The following is a 19,055-nucleotide window of genomic DNA, read 5'->3' as shown; positions in this document are numbered from 1 at the left end:
ACGGCAAGCGGAAAGGATCAGCCTCCGTGCTTGGGTTGGACCTCACCACCACCACCTTTGACTTGGTCGCGTGCATCATACTTTATTAAGCTGGTGAGCAGTTCCCATTTCGTTGGGATTATTTTGAGATGTTTTACTTCTGCATAGAAGTCTTGAGCGAGTTTCTGTTGTTAAAGCTAAAGAAGAAAGCTATCTTTAGTGATTTTGATCAGTAATAATCAGTTTCAGTTGATTAGTTGACGCTGATAGTACCAATGGTTCTGAGTAACATGATTTAAAGACCTGTTTTTATTTTCTTTTTTTTGGAATTCACTGTTAACATTGTTTTGCTTTCGACGGACTGAAAGCTTGTACTTTCGTATGGGCTGAAATCACGCCCGATGGACTGGACAATACTGTCATGCTTTCGATGGACTGAAGGCACGCCCGATGGACTGGGCAATACTGTTTTGCTTTCGATGGACTGAAAGTATGCCCGATGGACTGGGTTATTTTTTTAGTGACCGCATCAGAAGTGCCGGAGCATGTAAGATGTGCACGTGGTCTGCTTTTTATGTGCAGAATGCTCTTTGCGAGGAGTAGCACTTACGCGGCTGAGATGGTTACTTCTGACGAGGGTCTGGTATCTGCCGAAGGACAGGCAATGCACCGAAGGACTGGTGTTGTTTTGTTAAAAATGAATTCCCGTTTATGTACTGTGTTCATATGAGTAAAATTGGAACTATCAATTCAGAATGTTATTTATTTTAAGATGTCTTACAAAAATTTTGATCACATATGACCAATTTTTTTTTTTATGCCAGATAATTTCCCCGTAAATTGATATTGACGACAATGGTAGTGATACTGTCGAGCAATGAATTAGAGCTGTTGTGATTTGTGTTCTTGATGTTTGGGATTGTTCTGTTTTCACATAAATTTGAGAGTATCCGCCAGATGGAGGCGATGATTATTGGAGTGTATCCGTTAGATAGCGGCGATGATTACCGACGAGTATTTTTATTTAGTCGTTGCTCGATGGACTATTTTTGACTAGAGAATTGAGGATTGTTAAAGTAATTTTGAACAATTATTTTTTCTGGTTTGATTGATGACAAAGTTTGATTTTAATAGTAATTTGAGTGAGACCCAAATTGTTGGTCAGGAATGACCGAGCGATGAGATACTGTGCTGTATGTTTTGTTTCAGTATCAAATGCATACACCCACACACGAGGACGTGTGTAACGCAGGATGGCCGTGTCGGAGCGAGACACCAGAAAGACGTATTGCAGCATTACAGTTCATAGTTAGACGCCTGTATAAAATCGATTAGCAATGTTTGGCGTATTGTTGAACTAAAATGACAGGTAGAAGGCTTTGGAACGTCAAGATGTGTACCTATCTTGAGTGAACGTAGGCACGGGCAGGCATTTTTGTCGTTATGTTGGTAGACTGGTCAGGCAGGTTTACCAACTTGAATTGGAGGCGGGAGCGGTTGGCTCCGCCGCGGGAACTGGCTTCCTTCTTCTTGATCGGACCGCGCTAGAGATCGGACGTTAGCCAAGCTCGTGCCTAATTCGCTACGTTCCTAAGGCTTACACCTGAAGGATTATTCTGAAAGCTTATAGATTCTCACGTTCTTTAACCGTTTAGCTAAGTGTTTTATTCCAAGTGTTATTTTGATTTCTTATGTGCCATTAGAAGCTTACTTTTGTAAAATAAAGATTTGAACGGTTTCATGTGATCTTTTTATTTTGATTCAAATAATTTTGGAATAGTGATTGGTTGTTTTGATTATTTAGTACTGAATTATAGTAGGCACTAGTATGGTTAACGAATCTGGATGTTTATTTCATGCGTTGGTAGCATACCTACTATTTTGGCTGTGAAGTAATACATCTAGGTACTACCCCCACGCGCCCACCGCCATCGGGACCATCCGTCGCCGACATATATATATATATATATATATATATATATATATATATATAGGTACCTAATATAGGTATTCGCTAGGTGCACGACTGGTGCTGCCCTCATTTTGTCGGACTTTCTACGTTAAATCTTATGGAGTAAAATTAGTTCAAGCGGCTGCCGCTAGTACTAATGTCATGTCGGACATTCCATAAGATTACCTGTGTTTGTGACGATCAGCGCCACTTCCCCCTCCACCGACTTCGCACCTTGCCAATATATTACGTTACATTGACTCTGGGCATTGGGTAAATTTCCTTCCCTAATATAGATTAATAATAATAAACCAGGATCCAGTATATTTTTCGTTACATCACTAACTCAGCTAACTCTTGTACAAATTGAAAACGTTTTCCAAGAGAATAATTATAGCTATCTATTAGTACAGTACGTACAGTAGGCTAGGTAGTAGGTACATGCAAATTTCCAAGTGCATTCCCTAATTAGGTTTCACGGAATTAGCACTCAGGCTCATGCATACCTAACATTGCCAGCTGGTTCTGAGAAAGCTTCAGTTCAGAGAAAATCTGAATATAGGTCGGGGGCGGCCGGGTGACAGGCTGACAGCTGAGGTAGGCGTTCGTTTCAAGTAGTTTCAGCCTAGTGTTAGTTAGGTTATCAAAATTCAAGGAAATTCAGAGGCGAGTGTAAAATTTGAAACTCGACCTAGTTGCCATAGGTTTCGATACGTATGTATAGGTAGAAGTTGTACGTGTATGAAAATTATGAAAATTACATTCTGTATGTACTTATTTTCTGAATATTGTCTACAATGTCTACCATGCGAAACAGACTGGCAGATCCAAACATTGTCCTTTACTCTTAATAATGGTAATTAATGGTACACCTATTAAATCCGACAGCTGTTTCTGAATAGCTGTTATTGACATTATGCAAAGAAGAGAGTAGAGATTGTTGGTTTACCTACATTTAAGTACAGTACTTACGAGTAGAGCTAGAGAATGAAGAATATCGATATTATCGATTCACAACTTTACATTTACAGTACTACTTTGTTGTGTATAGAATTTTTGCTTACCCTGTCGCCAACGTCCATACCACGTTGAATACACCGGTTCTCGTCCGATCACCGAAGTTAAGCAACGTCGGGCGAGGTCAGTACTTGGATGGGTGACCGCCTGGGAACACCTCGTGTCGTTGGCTTTTTTTGTTTACTTTTTCAATACTTATTTCGGAAAAAGTCTTGGTAAATATTTTTTGGATTGGATAGATAGATGATTTTTTTTTTCACTTAAATTTGAACACTTATGATACATGGCTACACCACATTCAAGATAAAACAATGGTAAAATTTAGTGTTTCTAGGTAACCCGGAAAACTCTCAGCGGGCCTTGACGTTTATTTATCAACTTAGCAGTTACTTTACTTCGCATGACCATTATTTCAGTTTCAGACTCCTTCCGTGACTTTAAAAAACCAGCACTAGTTGACCTCTTAAAACTCGAAACTGATTGAAAAATAAATGAAGCCACAGTTCTCAGGGTGGCTAGTTATATTGGTAATTGGAATATTGTGTTGGCGCTAAATAAACTAATAAATTAGGTACATTCTGATTTTTACATAGGTTTTTGTATAAATTAGACATAATTAGTTCGTTCTAATTTTAGTAGAGATCCAACTGCGCACAACGACCAAATAATTAGTAATAAAAAATGTGTTTCAATTGAATGCTAGCTAGAGTAACTATTTAAAATTTAAATAAATCTCAAAAATTACATATTCCCCGTAATCCCAACATTGCCACAGAATAAAATAATAGTACTAAGTACAGAAGACTCACTCTCTAACAAAACGCGTCTTTTACGACCAGCACAGATATGGCCGCTAGGTGGCGACAGCGCCACGCGCGGCTTATGGCTTTCCCCAAAATTGGGGCCGAACGGATGTACTTTTAGCTACCTGTAGCAAAGCGACGAAATCGCGGAGTGAGACACACCGAGTCCACCGACTACCCTGATGCTTGTTATGGCTGACATCTATTGTGGAATAGTCGTAACTTTTATAGCGCCATCTTTTGGCGAATAGAAAACTACTACTTCTGCTTAGTAACTCGCCTCGTATTAATATCAATCATCAATAGATGGCGCTATATTCAAAGCTATTTGTAACCATTACCAACCCAGAAATATTTTTACATTACATTTTTATAAATTACTAGCGACCCCGGCTTCGCACGGGTTAACAAATTATACATAAACCTTCCTCTTGAATCACTCTATCTACTAAATAAAACCGCATCACAATCCGTTGCGTAGTTTTAAAGATCTAAGCATACATACAGACAGACAGACAGTGGGAAGCGACTTTGTTTTATACTATGTAGTGATGATAGTGATTATTTTTACATTCTATTTTTATTCCTTACTCAACATTTTCACTTATATCTATTATGTGTTCAATATTCGTATCAAAAGCGCTTGTTTATTTTGCAGATACATACTGGATAATCCTAAAATCGTCGAAAACAAAACAGTTTTGGACCTAGGATGTGGCTGTGGAGCTGGAGCCATTGCAGCAGCAAAAATGAAAGCGAAGAGTGTATTGGCCAATGACATCGATCTATGTAAGTAAAAAGAAAAAAAAATTACAAAAAGTTGGAGATGCCGGGGATCGAACCCGGGGCCTTTCACATGCAAAGCGAACGCTCTACCACTGAGCTACATCCCCTGTTGAGTACAAGCTCAAAATAGGTATTCAGTTGTGTTGACAGTTATTCTCCACGCTTATTTTTCGTGCTTATTAAGCTTATTATAGGTGGCGTTGTTTGTTTAGCTGGGGCATTCGATTGTTTGCTACTTGCGTTTAATTAGAACACTGATTCGTTTACCGTAGACGCATAGTTTTTTTATTATTATAGGTAATTGACTTAATTACACCATAAATTATACTTACAGACGCCCTAGAAGCCACCTCCATCAACGCGTCCCTCAACGGAGTTTCTTTAACAACCAGTGCTGCGAACCTCATCGGCGACAAGCCTCACTGCGACACACTACTTGTCGGCGACATGTTCTATGACACGGAGTTCGCTGAGACGCTGTTTGATTGGCTCATAACGCTAAAAGGCACCACGGTAAATACTTTAAAATACTAAAGTGCCGCCAACCTCATCGGCGACAAGCCTCCCTGCGACATACTAGTCGTCGGCGACATGTTCTATCATACGACACGGAGTTCGCTGAGATGAGACGCTGTTTGATTGGCTCATGACGCTAAAAGGCACCACGGTAATTACTTTAAATACTAAAGTGCCGCCAACCTCATCGGCGACAAGCCTCACTGCGACACACTAGTCGTCGGCGACATGTTCTACGACACGGAGTTCGCTAAGACGCTGTTTGATTGGCTCATGACGCTAAAAGGCACCACGGTAATTACTTTTAAATACTAAAGTGCCGCCAACCTCATCGGCGACAAGCCTCCCTGCGACATACTAGTCGTCGGCGACATGTTCTATCATACGACACGGAGTTCGCTGAGATGAGACGCTGTTTGATTGGCTCATAACGCTAAAAGGCACCACGGTAAATACTTTAAAATACTAAAGTGCCGCCAACCTCAACGGCGACAAGCCTCACTGCGACACACTAGTCGTCGGTGACATGTTCTACGACACGGAGTTCGCTGAGGCGCTGTTTGATTGGCTCATGACGCTAAAAGGCACCACGGTAATTACTTTTAAATACTAAAGTGCCGCCAACCTTAACGGCGACAAGCCTCCCTGCGACATACTAGTCGTCGGCGACACGGAGTTCGCTGAATCGCTCTTTGATTGGTTGATGAGAATGTTGAGCTCATGGTGGACTGATAGAAAATGCCTTAAGGCAAACATTTTTTGTTAAATTTGTGCAATAAAGTTTAATAAATATACTTGGTCAACCAGATCTTGTCAGTAGAAAAAGGCGGCAAATTTGAAAAATGTAGGCGCAAAGGGATATCGTCCCATAGAAAATTTGAATTTCGCGCCTTTTTTTACTGACAAGATTTGGTTGACCAGCTATATATGTTATTTTAATAGTTTAATAAATATATTTCAGGTCCTAATAGGCGACCCGGGTCGGCGCGGCCTGACGCGCCGCAGCGGACTGAGGCGACTGGCCACCTACAAGCTGCCGCCAAACAGTTGCTTGGAGAATCGAGGGTTCGCGGACACCACGCTGTGGCAACTCGATATTAAATGATACTTTACTATCTTCCTTATGTATCTAAAAAGAGTGTTTCTATTAGGATACCTACATGTAGTTATGTTATGTTGAAAAAGCCTGTGTAGAATCAAGGGTTCGCTGTAGCAGCTGGATATTTAAAAAAAAATTAAATCTATTTATTTCGCTAAAAAAGTACTTAAATCTACATACATTTGTGTGCAAAATCTCTAGTATGAGATTATGTGCGCGGTCACTAAAACTCGCGTTTTGATGTTACCTAATAATACATTGAGTAATTCGAAATGTAAATATCTACTTTTCTTAATTTAACTAATAGGTTTATTTTCGTTTGTTTGCCAGTATATTTGCCAGAGCATTATCATTTGTGAAATATTCCTTTAGAATTTTATTGAGTTGCGATGATTTTCTATTTTCTAAAATGTGTACTAATTCCTTAGGTAATTTATTTAATATATCTGGGAAAATAATACTTTAGTTACAATCTTCCTTGTGTTTTATTCTATAAATAGTCCATTCTGTATGGATCTAAAGAGTGTAATTAGGATATATCAGGGCTGATTTACCTTATAAAATATTCTATACGGGATTACGACTCGAGGAAAAATAATACAAAAAACTAAAATTATCTTACTTTATTTATGTACTTATATTAATATACATTATAAAAAATATGCATTTCGTGAACCAAATGCATTCGTTGTAAGTTCGTTGTTAAGTTAAAATTAATTTATTATTATTTATAAAATATGGGACGGTAATATATGTATAAGATAATAGGATTTATAGGAGAAACACAACTTGTCTACCTTTGAAGTACATAAATGTCATAGTTTTATAAAAATATTAAGATTATGCTTTAAAAATATAAAATGTAATATCTTTTTGTACTTTTATACAACGATAGACCAATTGTTGGTATTTATAAAATTATGTACATCATTCATTATCATTTATCACTACACATTAGCTGTAAAACTTAAATAATAAGTACAATAACAGAGTCTTGAGTACTAATAAAATATTACTCCATAGAAAATATCATCATGTGAAACTAGATGGCGCGCCGGTCGCCAAGTATTCTTCATAAATAAATTTAATAAAAACAGAATGTTTGCCAATGAAACGCTGTCAGTAATTTCATGATAATGTCTATGTATTGTAAAATTTATTAAAACTCACTTTCCCCTACATTAAGAAAAATAATTACAAAATAACTTATATAAGCGCCATCTGGCGGGCGACGCTTTAAGTTTTACTCTCTAATCGTAAACTAGGTGGCGCTGCTATGCAAGAATTTGTTGAATTTATTCCGTAAGAATAAATTGAGTCCGGATTGCCCTTCGGGTGTGTTGACGTCTCGCAACTGAGCCCACAGCCCAGTCGTAAGGTTTGTTAAAGGTGATAGTTAAGTTAAAAGTACATAAACATAATGTTGTCTCTTGCGTAAGGCAGCTGCAAGCACACCAGTAGGATATGTAGCTTAATATGCCTTTTCTCACCATACTTCGCTATTAGTTTTGCTACCTTAGTTGTGTTTGTGTAAAGTAAACTATAAAGCGTTTATTCCGAGAGCTGCCTAGTTAGTTGGAAGGCTTTTACAGCTGGTAGTTGTGCATGGTATTAGCGTAGCCGTGTTTAAACTCGCCGTCATTAGAACTTGCGAACTATGTAAACAAACCGCCATTTTGAAATTGTCTCTGAATGATGAATTTACTAGTAATGGGCAAGACTCTTACTACTTTACTAATGTCAAACCATATCGAGTAATAAAATACCAAAATTAAAAAACAAGTAGTTACTTATTTTTAATTTGTTTAATCACGATCAGAAGACAAATTGGTACTTAAGAATGATGTATTGATGTATTTTACAACCGCGGCGGTAGGTACAGAGCGTAAGTTGGGTAGTGTGTAACGGGTTTATATCACAAACTTTAGTCACAACACTACCTATCATAGACAATTGTAGAATTTAAAAGAAACAAAAACGTCATTCCATCAGGTCCTAATAACCTAACTTATGAAACCATTTTAAACTTTTAATTAAATATCCAAGATACAGTTATATATTTATGTATTTTACGCAACGGACCGTTTCAATAGTGTATATGTGTATAGTTTGAATTGTGTTTGATGGGGTAGTGTGAAAATTCAAGGAGAAACAGTCACAAAACAAAGTTACATTGTTTGTTTACATAGTTCGCAAGTTCTAATGACGGCAACTTTAGAGAGTTGTGAGTAGTGCGAGTAACTGTCCAGGTCCCTCGCTCGAGCGTGTGGGACGAGTAGCACGGGCTGGAGGGCTCGTAGGTGCTGTTAAATGATTCCGAGTATTTGCGAGAGTAGGAATAATAGTTTGAGTTGGATATAGGTCCTGTTACAGCTGGTAGTTGTGCATGGTATTAGCGTAGCCGTGTTTGGAGCGCTGTGAGTAGTGCGAGTAACTGTCCAGGTCCCTCGCTCGGGCGTGTGGGACGAGTAGTACGGGCTGGAGGGCTCGTAGGTGCTGTTAAATGATTCCGAGTATTTCTGAGAGTAGGAATAATAGTTTTAGTTGGATACAGGTCCTGTTACAGCTGGTAGTTGTGCATGGTATTAGCGTAGCCGTGTTTGGAGCGCTGTGAGTAGTGCGAGTAGCTGTCCAGGTCCCTCGCTCGGGCGTGTGGGACGAGTAGCACGGGCTGCAGGGCGAGCGACTTGCGGGAGGCCACGGACGCTGCGTCCGTTACGTAGGCATTGTTGACTTCACCTGGAACAGACAATATTAGATTAGATATAAAGATAAGATAAAGAAAGTTTATTCTACAATTGGCTTATAAATGCGCTTAAGGATGTTAAAAAAGAAAAACTAGCATCGGTTTTCTTTTAAGAGCCAACAGGAGTGGTCACTTCTCCATACAAACGTACTCGACTGTTTCCTCCGTGGGTTTTAAAGCTAGAGCAATGATTTTTTCAACACAGATTAATATTGTCAATATCTGTGTCGGACCGTTTTGCTTTTTTTGATATTTTTGTTTTTTAAGGCGCTAGAGCCCTTCAAAAATGGCCAAAATGGCCTAATTGACTATGCCGCAATGAGAGGCGTGCTATTCAAAACTGACATCAATTAGTCAAAAAATCAAAACGGTCCGACACAGATAATGTCATAATCATTTAGATTTGCAAATTTGGTTACAATTGGTTAAGATTTGGAGGAGGAAACAGTCGAGTACGAAACCTCGATTTTTGATATTTTTACGCAGGATTTTTCGCCTTGTCCTTATCGCACTAGTTTTAGGAGCCGCTTCCGTTAGGGAGACGGGTAGGTATATTACCTAAAATATTTAAATCTTAGCTCCTGTTGGTTCTTAATTAGGGAACGTGACTGCCGGGAGACATTACATAGAGCCGATCTGCGGGTTCTTTTAATATTACGAGAGACTATAATACTTAGATATTTAGAATTTCATAGAGCTTGATGCTGAATGCACTTTGGTAGTAATCCTATATTTTTAGGATTTTCGTTTATATTTAACGGTAAAAATGATAACGATTTCTACCATAATAAGCTATAAATAGAAAACTGCATAATTCCTCCTCCAACAAACTTCCAAACATGGCGAAATTAATATCTATAACGGTGCAATCATCGCCATATTGATTTAATTTGCACACAAAATTAACTCTCACAAATGTAGCTTAATATATTTTATAACATTTTAATTTGCATATTTATGTCAGTTAATTAGATCGTCTGTGATTTAAGACTAATGAAGACCACAATAATTTTAAATTAGCTGTATTTCCACTTAATTTGCGCTATTTATGCAAATCTGCAAGGCCTTTTGAAAACCATTTCATAATGGACCATTTTGTAAATGTCACAAATTCACGATGAGCCACGACCTAATAATTATATACTTTTTGTCATTTTTAACCAAGCTCAACTCAAAAACTCAAACATTTTTTTCGGTAATAAAAAAATAGGATTGCTATATTTTTAAATTAGATACAATCGATATAAAACATCTCACACACCAAGTTATTTCCATGAATAACAGTATATATATTGGTAGTATAATTGCAAAACTCTTGCAGTGTGTTGCCGTTAAGTAGTTTAGCATATTAAATAATTCATGAGACAGACGGACGGACAGCCGGCGTTTCGTACGGGGCCGAGGGAACTCGTTCCAGTACTTCCAGTATGAATTACGAAGAGAAAGATCCCCGCAACTTGCGATTTGGAAGGTGTTCGTGGTGGGCCCTCTGAGCTCTTTTGTTAGGTAGAGGTAACAATCCATAACTCTCGCGGGTACAATATAGGCCTTTGTCATTTAGTAGATACACGTACGTGCATGAAATAAGATCTTTTTCGAGCAAGATAAGATAAAAGATACTTTTATTCAAGTAGGAATATTACAATGCGCTTATGAACGTCAAATAAAGCTACACCGGCTCCATCCCTACACCTCTGCATCGAGAAGATTTAAATCCCCCCTCAATTGGAGGAGGGTATCCCAATATGGGACCGGCAACAAACTCGGCGAGACACATCTTTACAAATAAATAAGAAAGATGTGTGTGATGAAAAGGATTTTTCTATCTGTGCAAATATCTACCTGGACGAAAATTGCCAAAGTGCATAATTTAAAGCGTTCCCGTGTTTAGTCGTGTACAAATATAAAAACAGTATCCATTAAGTATCTAACTCAGTTGTTTCAAGGTGCCTAATATTATGAGTATGATGTGTTATAGTGCCTATAGTTCTCGCTCTCATCGCCGCTGCCGTGACAGGAATCAGGGCGGAACTGTGACGTAACGATGGATTCATCAAAACAATGGTTTCCGGTGTTAATTAAGGACTTTACTTATACTTAATTACAATAATAATAAGGGTATCTAACTGAAGGTATTATTTAGTCTAGGTACTCGTAGTCATGGCCGCTGCCGTGACAGGAATCAGGGTGGAACTGTGACGTAACGATGGATTCATCAAAACAATGCGCGCGCTTAATTCGTATTTCCGTTGTTAATTAAAGACTTTATATTGTGTATTCCCATTGTTGTAATACCTATTCCAAAAAATAAATCCTGGCTATTTCGGATATCGGATAAGCTCTTTTACTTACTTGAATTATCTGTACCTAATGCTATGCTGGTGACGTCACTGCCCTTTAGATCACTTGATGGCCGTTTCAAAACATTGAAAAATATAAAAATAGGAAACTAAGGAAATAGTAATGTGTACTAAGTAAGTACCTAGTTAGTAAAGTACCTAAATCAAGAATTTGTTGAAAATAATTAAAACGTCAAACATCTTTATTGCCAATACAGTGTGTGGCCTACAACACGGGTGAATAATTAAAACGTAGATTCTACTCCTCAAACAATACAACTTTTGTTCAACAACTTTTTGAAATTATGTAGTCTTAAAATTGTCCCTTTTTCAAACAAACTAAATAATATTTTCAATGTACTTTAAATTCCGTCTAATTGACATTGCCCGTCAGTCTTGTCACCGTACAGGCATAATCAATTTCGTAATACATTGCGTGTTCGAATAAAGTTTAAAGTGTTTTAAAATACAAACCACAAGTTATTTTTAAAAGTCGCTGAACAAACATTGTCTAGTTTGAGGAGTAGAATCTACGTTTTAATTTTTCACCCGTGTTGTAGGCCACACACTGTATATTATTAGGTTTAACTATGTTATCATCACATTGAAACGGTAGAAAATCAGCATAAAACTCCAGACTGATGGCATTTCACTGCACCTTACTGTTAACTAGCAATAATGTTAAAATACTTTCATCTCGCGGGTTCAACGACTTGTTGATGATATTTTCACGGTTGCGGCGGTCTAATCGATGGGAGGATTTCTCCACCAGCGAACTTGGCCTCCTGACGCGTGTCCAAACTGGTATTTTGAGGTAATATTTATCTAATTATACTTTGCTATACCGGAAACACCCGTTTACGGCGATATATTTTGAGTTTACATTGTGTACCTAGATCATCTTATAGGGCTGCCATCCGTCCGGGTTTCCTCGGATTTGTCCTAGTTTGGAGGCCGTCCGGGGGCCGTAAGACTCATACTTAGAGTTGCTTAGAGTGTGGAAATTTATCAAGAATGCTTGCCTCCCGAGCGTCGGCGTCTAATCAACTTATGGCTGCTGCTCGACAAAATATTGCACTACGCATTTTCCATATAGCCACTGACTAGACGTTAGAGACGCTGCACAAAGAGATAACAACAGTTGACCATTGGTATTCATGTTATCAACACCGTGCCTTCCCAAGAAACTTGGCCAAGTCTCGAAGTCACGCCCAACTCTCGCGTCAAAGTCGCCTAATATAAGTATCTGCTCTCTAGGACGAATCCTAGAGAGGATTGAGGCTCAACAAAATGTTGCACTGCGCAGCAATACTTACCGTTTTCCATAGGTATAGCCACGTTACTGACTAGACGCCGACGCTTAAGAGACGCTAATGTGGGGTCTCCCTAACCTGAGGTTCACCACAGAACAACGTACGCATGCTCGACGGACGCTAATGCCAAGCTCCATGCGTCAAACGCTTGTAGCACGTTCTGGTGGCCGAGGCATGGTATAAAGCATGTCTAATGCTATCGCCTCCCTGTCGTCAGTTACTGAATTCAGTAAGGTGTGTGAAGCACTTAAGTTTAGCGTCTGATGATGTGTGGCGAGCATGTAAAGCCGTAACCGGAGCGTACCATTATACCATACCTGCCGTTTGTTTCTGTTTGTTATCGGATCGATCTACTCATTTTGCACACGAAGAAATTGGAATAAACGATACACACCTTTATAGAGAGACGGAGGTGGATAATGGCTGTCAGGTTGGAGCCTGACATGGCGCGTGGCGAGTATGAAGGCGAGGGCGGCCAGCACTATGCCGTCCAGGCAGCCGATCACGGCGAGCAGGTAGGCCCAGCGGATGTGGCAGCGACCTGGAATGTCACAGAAAAGTATGACAAAATATGTTCTGGCGCATTGTTTTGGTCGCAGTTTATCTAACACACTGCTCCTCGCTTCGCTCGTCGTGGAATAGGTTAAAAATGCTATCAGGAAAATAAGCTTTTGAAAAATGGAAAAAACTTGGAAAAAACGATTTCCGGAAAATAGTAGATACTTAGCAGCAATCTGGTCAGCTATGGGTCCACATCCACAAGTTCCCTGCACGGGCGAATAGTCCCTAACCCTTCAAGTGGCGCCAGCGAAAACGCGAAAAGTAGTCAAGTGGCGCCGCGGATTTGCGCAAAAGCAGTCACGTGGCGGAGCCCCGATGGGTGGTCAGCGCAGCTTAAAATAATTTTACAAAATCGTCGATTTAAGCTTTTCTATGTTTGGAAATATATTAAATCACATATCGTTATACCTAATCAGCGTTAAATACGCTATTTGAATATAGCAATAAAATTATAATAACATTTGGCCTGACCTAATCAAACTCCGGAAGATTGACAGTTTTCCAGGTTCCTTGTTAAACCTGACTACCACCATAAAACAAACTGATGATTGGAGGTAATTGCTAGTTAATTATGAAATTAAGACTTTTATTTTTAAGATTAAATCATTAAAAGAGACCTAACATACAATTTATTTAACAAAACAATTTCTTATAAATCAAGATAGTTCGGACTCGGCGGTCGCTCCCGAATGAATGGTCCTTACCAACAAATTTTATACCAAGTGTTTCTGTGTTTCTTCCGGTATGCTATCCTTGTCTAAGCTACCTAATTTTGGGCTGGGCGCTAGAAGATAGTAACTATACTTAAATGCGTTCAATTTCACCTCTAAATACGGCAATACCTCATTAACCATTCACTGGTGGCCGACAGTTTACTGGTTTTCGCATCGACCCGTGTGTGGTGGGCCACCAGTTTACTGCTTTTCGATCCGACCGCCATTTGAAGGGCTAAAGGGCCTAAAAGATCACTCACGCTAGACCGGTTCAGCCCGTGACGAGGCGTCCAACATCCGACATGTCATTTTCTATGACGGCCCGGCTGATCGGTGATCACGTGATTCACGTGGTGCTTTTAATAGAAAACTAAGCACCGGCCCGATCTCGGACCGGTCTAACGTGAGTCATCCTTTAAGTCGGGGTAGATGAAATGATATACACCACAGTACATCAGTGGTGTAGTGTATAAATGTACCTATATTGTACTGGTCAGCCGTAGGCCCGCATGTCTCCTGCACGGCCGGTTCTCCCCACGCGGCGGGGTACACGCACACCCCCGCGATCATACATGCCGCTGTAACAAAAAAAAAAACAAAGATAAGAATATAATCTTAATACAATCATAGAGAAATATAAGTAAAGAAAGAGTGGTACCTATTAACTTCATACATCAGTTTTCTTACCAAAACACGAGTTATATATTTCGTAGTCGACATCTAACGTTAAGTGTGGAATTATCAGTAGGTACCGCTACTTGACTTGACACTCGTTCGGCCGAATACAAACGTTGAAAAATATGCCGAATACCGAATACTTACCGTATATTCGGCCCATCTCTAGTATCATGCAATAAAAATCAGATAAATATCTACTTAAATCTAGTTGAGATAGTTTTAAGTTAAAATTACATAGGTATTTCATTGGTTTGGAGAGCGTGTAAAGGCAGTCGTCACGTCCTGTCCCGTGATGTTATGAAGATACGGCAAAAAGAAGATTTTAATTCATGCTTATCAACAATTAGGTCTAGTACTAGACTTATATCGATCGGGATATGATATGAACCGTGATTACCTTTTGTATTGTTTTCGAGCTCCCGATATTTCGACGCGATTCATTTCGATTCATATCCCGGTCGATATAAGTCTAGTGAAATGAAACAACCGTGGATCATTCAAAACTGTTATTAGGTATAGTAATCAATATTGTCTGGCTAAATTAATAAGCACTAGTAAAATTAAATAATATTCTTCCGGGCAAATGGAAAGGTAATACCGACCATAAGGAAACTATAAAAATACTTTATTTATAAGTACTATAAAGTATAAATACCCGTACGTACATCGTTCGTTGAAAATTAAAACTTAACCAGCAATTAACTCCTTCCTGGCCGTGCCAAATTATTTCAGTTATTTAACAGTAGGTACCTACTACCTAGGTACTTGATAAGACCTACAGTCACCTTACCTGCAATAATATGTTACACAACGCAGGTCGCAAAAATATTTGACATTATCTTATTTGTAGAGCCATAGGAGCGTGTCACATATTTTTGCGGCCTTCGAAGGCACATATTATTGGAGGCGACTGTACAACTTAGAACAAATAAAGAAAAGAAACCCGAGCAGCTGCAATGTCATCTTTGTCATCAAATAACTTTTCTCGCTCGCAATTTGCTTCGAAAGTGTTTAGCAATTATTCGGATCAGGCGGCAGCGCCGCGTCGACGAAAGTAACAAAGGGAAAATGTTCTGAATCAGTGAATATGGAAATTAATTCACGGTTCGACAGTTTGTATGATTTTTAAGTGCAAATTGATTTCCAAATAATAAGTGTAAGAAACTCATTGCGCGGCAGGGGTCGGCAACATTGATTGAAAAAACCAAACGCAGTAAAAAATTACAATTATGCAACCTACTTACCTAATAATTAGGCATGTTTTTTTTACTATAGTGATTGTGGTCGTTAAGTTAAGTATTTAGAGTACATAGTTACAGTAGTTATCAAATAAATACATTTTAAGTTTAGTTATGTGCTAATAGGAACATTATCAGGACACAGTACCTATACATTACTGATAATTGCTATTACTTAGTAGCCTTACTAAGAATACTAACAATAGCACAAAACGCAACAAAAAAACAATAACACATTGTTGTTCATACCAATTACAATTATCACAAAAGTATGTACCTACCTACAACAATACATAACGGTAGTTGTACTTCCTATAGCAGACAATGCGTTATTAGCGTAGCCATGGTAAACACTTTCTTTTGCGTAGGAAACGATCAAACCTGCCTTAGTTAATTTGTAACAGCCATTTTGTTCACATGGGAAGTTGTTTTTATGTGTTGTCAACAGTGAATCGTTTAGGTACGCAGATCAATGCGTATCAATAATAGGTGTTATTAACTTCCAATCAAAAAGTAAATAAATATCTCCACCAATCTAATTTAATTTGGCAAGTAATATCGTCTTACACTACAAGTACAGGGAAAATCTAAAAACTATAAATTTGTGATTCATAAATAATTAAAAAAATATATAATTGTTAAATTTGTAAGGAACCCTTGGTTTTTATGATTGAGGTAGGTCACAGTAGGTGAAGGAAAAGTGGAATATATTGACAACATGATCACAGATCTCCTCCTTCATAACGTATTCACGGTTGCACAAATGCACTCGTAACCCCAAATTACAAATAAACTTAAAGAAATCACATAAACACAGTTATGTTGTCATTAGCATACGTTGCGAAATGTTACGTAATTAAAAATCACGTCCACATCATTAAGTCACGGTCCGTGGTCGCTGTGGGAATTTAAACTCGCATACAGACAGGTACACTTGCAGTTATTAAAACATTGTATTAATTTAAAGTTTCTTGCAGGTGCGAAATCAAGAATTAAAGAAAAAAGATACGGGCCCATTCTAGAGAAGATACGAGAGGTGTGATGTGATGTGAATGAATTATAATTTTATTTTACCACTAGCATAATTTGTACTAGTGTGGATACATTCGCGAAGAAATTCGAGAGTATTATATGTGACGTCCCTTAATCCGCTTTGGGCAGCCTGGGAACTGGGAACGCCCAAATTCCAGGTAGCCGAATCCCTCTGGAGCGTGCTTCACAGAAATCACAGTCAAATAAACACAGGTAAAGTTGTTCCAGAAGACGAAGTAAAAAGAACAATTATGTTGATCACCACAAATCAAGTAAACGGATGCGGAAGCACCAATTTGCTCAGCGTAAAAGTGAAAGAAGCACCATAGTCCACGGCATACGCAGTTGTGTATGACACACTGCGTGAGCGCATACGAGTCAAGCTGTCGGAAAACCAATGTTACATGACCTCAGAACGCATTGTAAGGTTTAAAAAGAGTTTTTTTCTTCAGACGCTCTGGCTGTGAAATAAACTCCCTGCCGATGTTGTCTTGAAGGACTAAAATATGGGGTTCTTCATTTTCTTCAAGAAATGAGTTTAGGTACTGTGAGTTTACTATAAAATTTATTTTTTATATATTTGATCCCTTTACACGAAAAGAAGAAGAAGAATTTTTTTATATATAGGTATGCCCTGAGATTTTTGAATAGAACGAGTTGCAAGCATCCATAGGCCACTTTACCATTAGAGGGGCATTACCTAAGTTTTTATTGACTAAATCGCGCTTCTTCTGATACAGGGCCCAATTGCATCGCCCATTCACGGATGCCCCTGGGAGACACCCCGGCGTCATCCCAGTGAACCTATATGTTAGAGGTCCCCTTTAAACTCCATATTATAATAACGGAAATAATAAAGAAAAAATACATCGCACGTGGGCGAGCGATTGGAGTAACATAGGTAGGCATATGGGTACATGGTCGTGACATGCGGTATTTGTGAAGTGTGACGAAATAATTGTAACTACACCGTGAAGCGTGAATTATAGTTTAAAAGCTTTGTTAGTAATTAGGGCAGTGGAAAAAGTAAAAGTTATGTTATGTTTCACTGTTAGGAACAAGGCCTGCTGCGAACTTTGAAGTGTGTAGGTACGGACACTATCACTATCTTGTCACTCCAATAAATGGAAGTACGGAAACTTCGCATTTTGAACTTATTTTACTTTGATCTCGAAACTTCGGACGTCCCGTGAATCCCGTGATCTGCCCCTATTTTTCTCCGGGATAAAAAAAGGTTGTTAACTCCTGTTCTAAACCAGAGGAATAAATCTTTAGTTCATGGTAAGTATTTTAATTTTTTATCTTTCTTATACTCAATTTTTTCTTTTTTGAAAAACGTATTACCCGAATATTGTATTTTAAACAGCTGCATCAAAGCTGCATGCATTTCGCGAACCGTGGTTTGCAGACCCCGTAATTTAATACTGGAGGTGATTTTTGAATTTGGATCGCTCAATTTCGTCACTCGAAAATCGGTGGAAAACGGCGAAATGCGAATTATCGAAGGGAGCCACACGAAATAGAGCGTCGTAATTCGTCGTAAAATCGGCCCTCAAACGTACAGTCAGCAGCAGAAGTTGCTAAGCGGGCGAGGTGTTCAAAATTACTTTGACGCGCTCTTATTTTATTAACAATAAAGTCGCGTCAAGATCATTTTGAACACTTCGTCCGCTTAGCACCTATTTGCTGACTGTACTGTCTTTACTTTGTATTATACTTAAACAGAAGTATCTAACTCTAATCAAGAGCTCCAACATAACATGACCTGACGTGCTAATGACATTAGCAAGGTCATTAGCACGCACATGAAATGAGCCAAGGCCATTACATTACCGATCTAGGTATTCCAGGTATATTATCTCCGATATGCGCCGATCAGGTTTCTTCGCCAGTTAGAAAAGCGACAGTTTTCTCTCTAGAGAGTTATACTTTCTACGCGGTGGTCAGAGTCGGATTATCTAGTGGTGGAATTAGTTTTTACTGATTACTAGAGCATTAGCTCTGATGTTCGAATGCGTGAGAAAGTACTTACCTAACTACAACTATAAATACAGTCTACTATGCTATGACAACATGAATATTAAAAGTTTCACCCATCATGCAAAAGAAAAACATATGGACTTAGATGTCATAATTATATTAAAGAAAAAAGCGGCCAAGTGCGAGTCGGACTCGCCCATGAAGGGATCCGTATTTAGGGGATTTATGACGTGTTAAAAAAAAACTACCTACTAGATCTCGTTCAAACCAATTTTCGGTGGAAGTTTGCATGGTAATGTAGATT

General features: G+C 38.7%; 2 protein-coding genes and 2 non-coding genes across 4 annotated transcripts in view; 2 read left to right on the top strand and 2 right to left on the bottom strand.

Moving 5' to 3' along the window:
* The window catches only part of LOC134661480 (electron transfer flavoprotein beta subunit lysine methyltransferase-like), a 47,795-nt gene extending 41,638 nt beyond the window's left edge, over positions 1-6,157 (top strand). The window contains exons 3-5 of the mRNA XM_063517593.1: positions 4,409-4,539; positions 4,871-5,049; positions 6,014-6,157. Coding sequence (XP_063373663.1) covers positions 4,409-4,539; positions 4,871-5,049; positions 6,014-6,157 — 454 coding nt within the window. The remainder of the gene's footprint in view (positions 1-4,408; positions 4,540-4,870; positions 5,050-6,013) is intronic.
* LOC134662250 (5S ribosomal RNA) lies at positions 3,001-3,119 on the top strand. Its single transcript, XR_010098052.1, has one exon. It is a non-coding gene; the product is annotated as a 5S ribosomal RNA (ribosomal RNA).
* On the bottom strand, positions 4,572-4,643 carry Trnaa-ugc (transfer RNA alanine (anticodon UGC)). The gene has a single exon. It is a non-coding gene; the product is annotated as a tRNA-Ala (tRNA).
* Positions 6,158-8,706: 2,549 nt separating the features above from the next.
* Positions 8,707-19,055, bottom strand: part of LOC134661158 (LHFPL tetraspan subfamily member 3 protein) — a 33,052-nt gene continuing 22,703 nt past the window's right edge. The window contains exons 2-4 of the mRNA XM_063517111.1: positions 14,303-14,401; positions 12,944-13,090; positions 8,707-8,890 (exon numbers count right to left, since the gene is read on the bottom strand). Coding sequence (XP_063373181.1) covers positions 8,712-8,890; positions 12,944-13,090; positions 14,303-14,401 — 425 coding nt within the window. The 3' untranslated portion in view covers positions 8,707-8,711. The remainder of the gene's footprint in view (positions 8,891-12,943; positions 13,091-14,302; positions 14,402-19,055) is intronic.

Source organism: Cydia amplana, chromosome 2, assembly GCF_948474715.1.
Source record: "Cydia amplana chromosome 2, ilCydAmpl1.1, whole genome shotgun sequence".
NCBI classification, from domain to species: domain Eukaryota; kingdom Metazoa; phylum Arthropoda; class Insecta; order Lepidoptera; family Tortricidae; genus Cydia; species Cydia amplana.
Note: the sequence above shows the minus strand (reverse complement) of the source record. Positions and strands in the feature narration are given on the sequence as shown.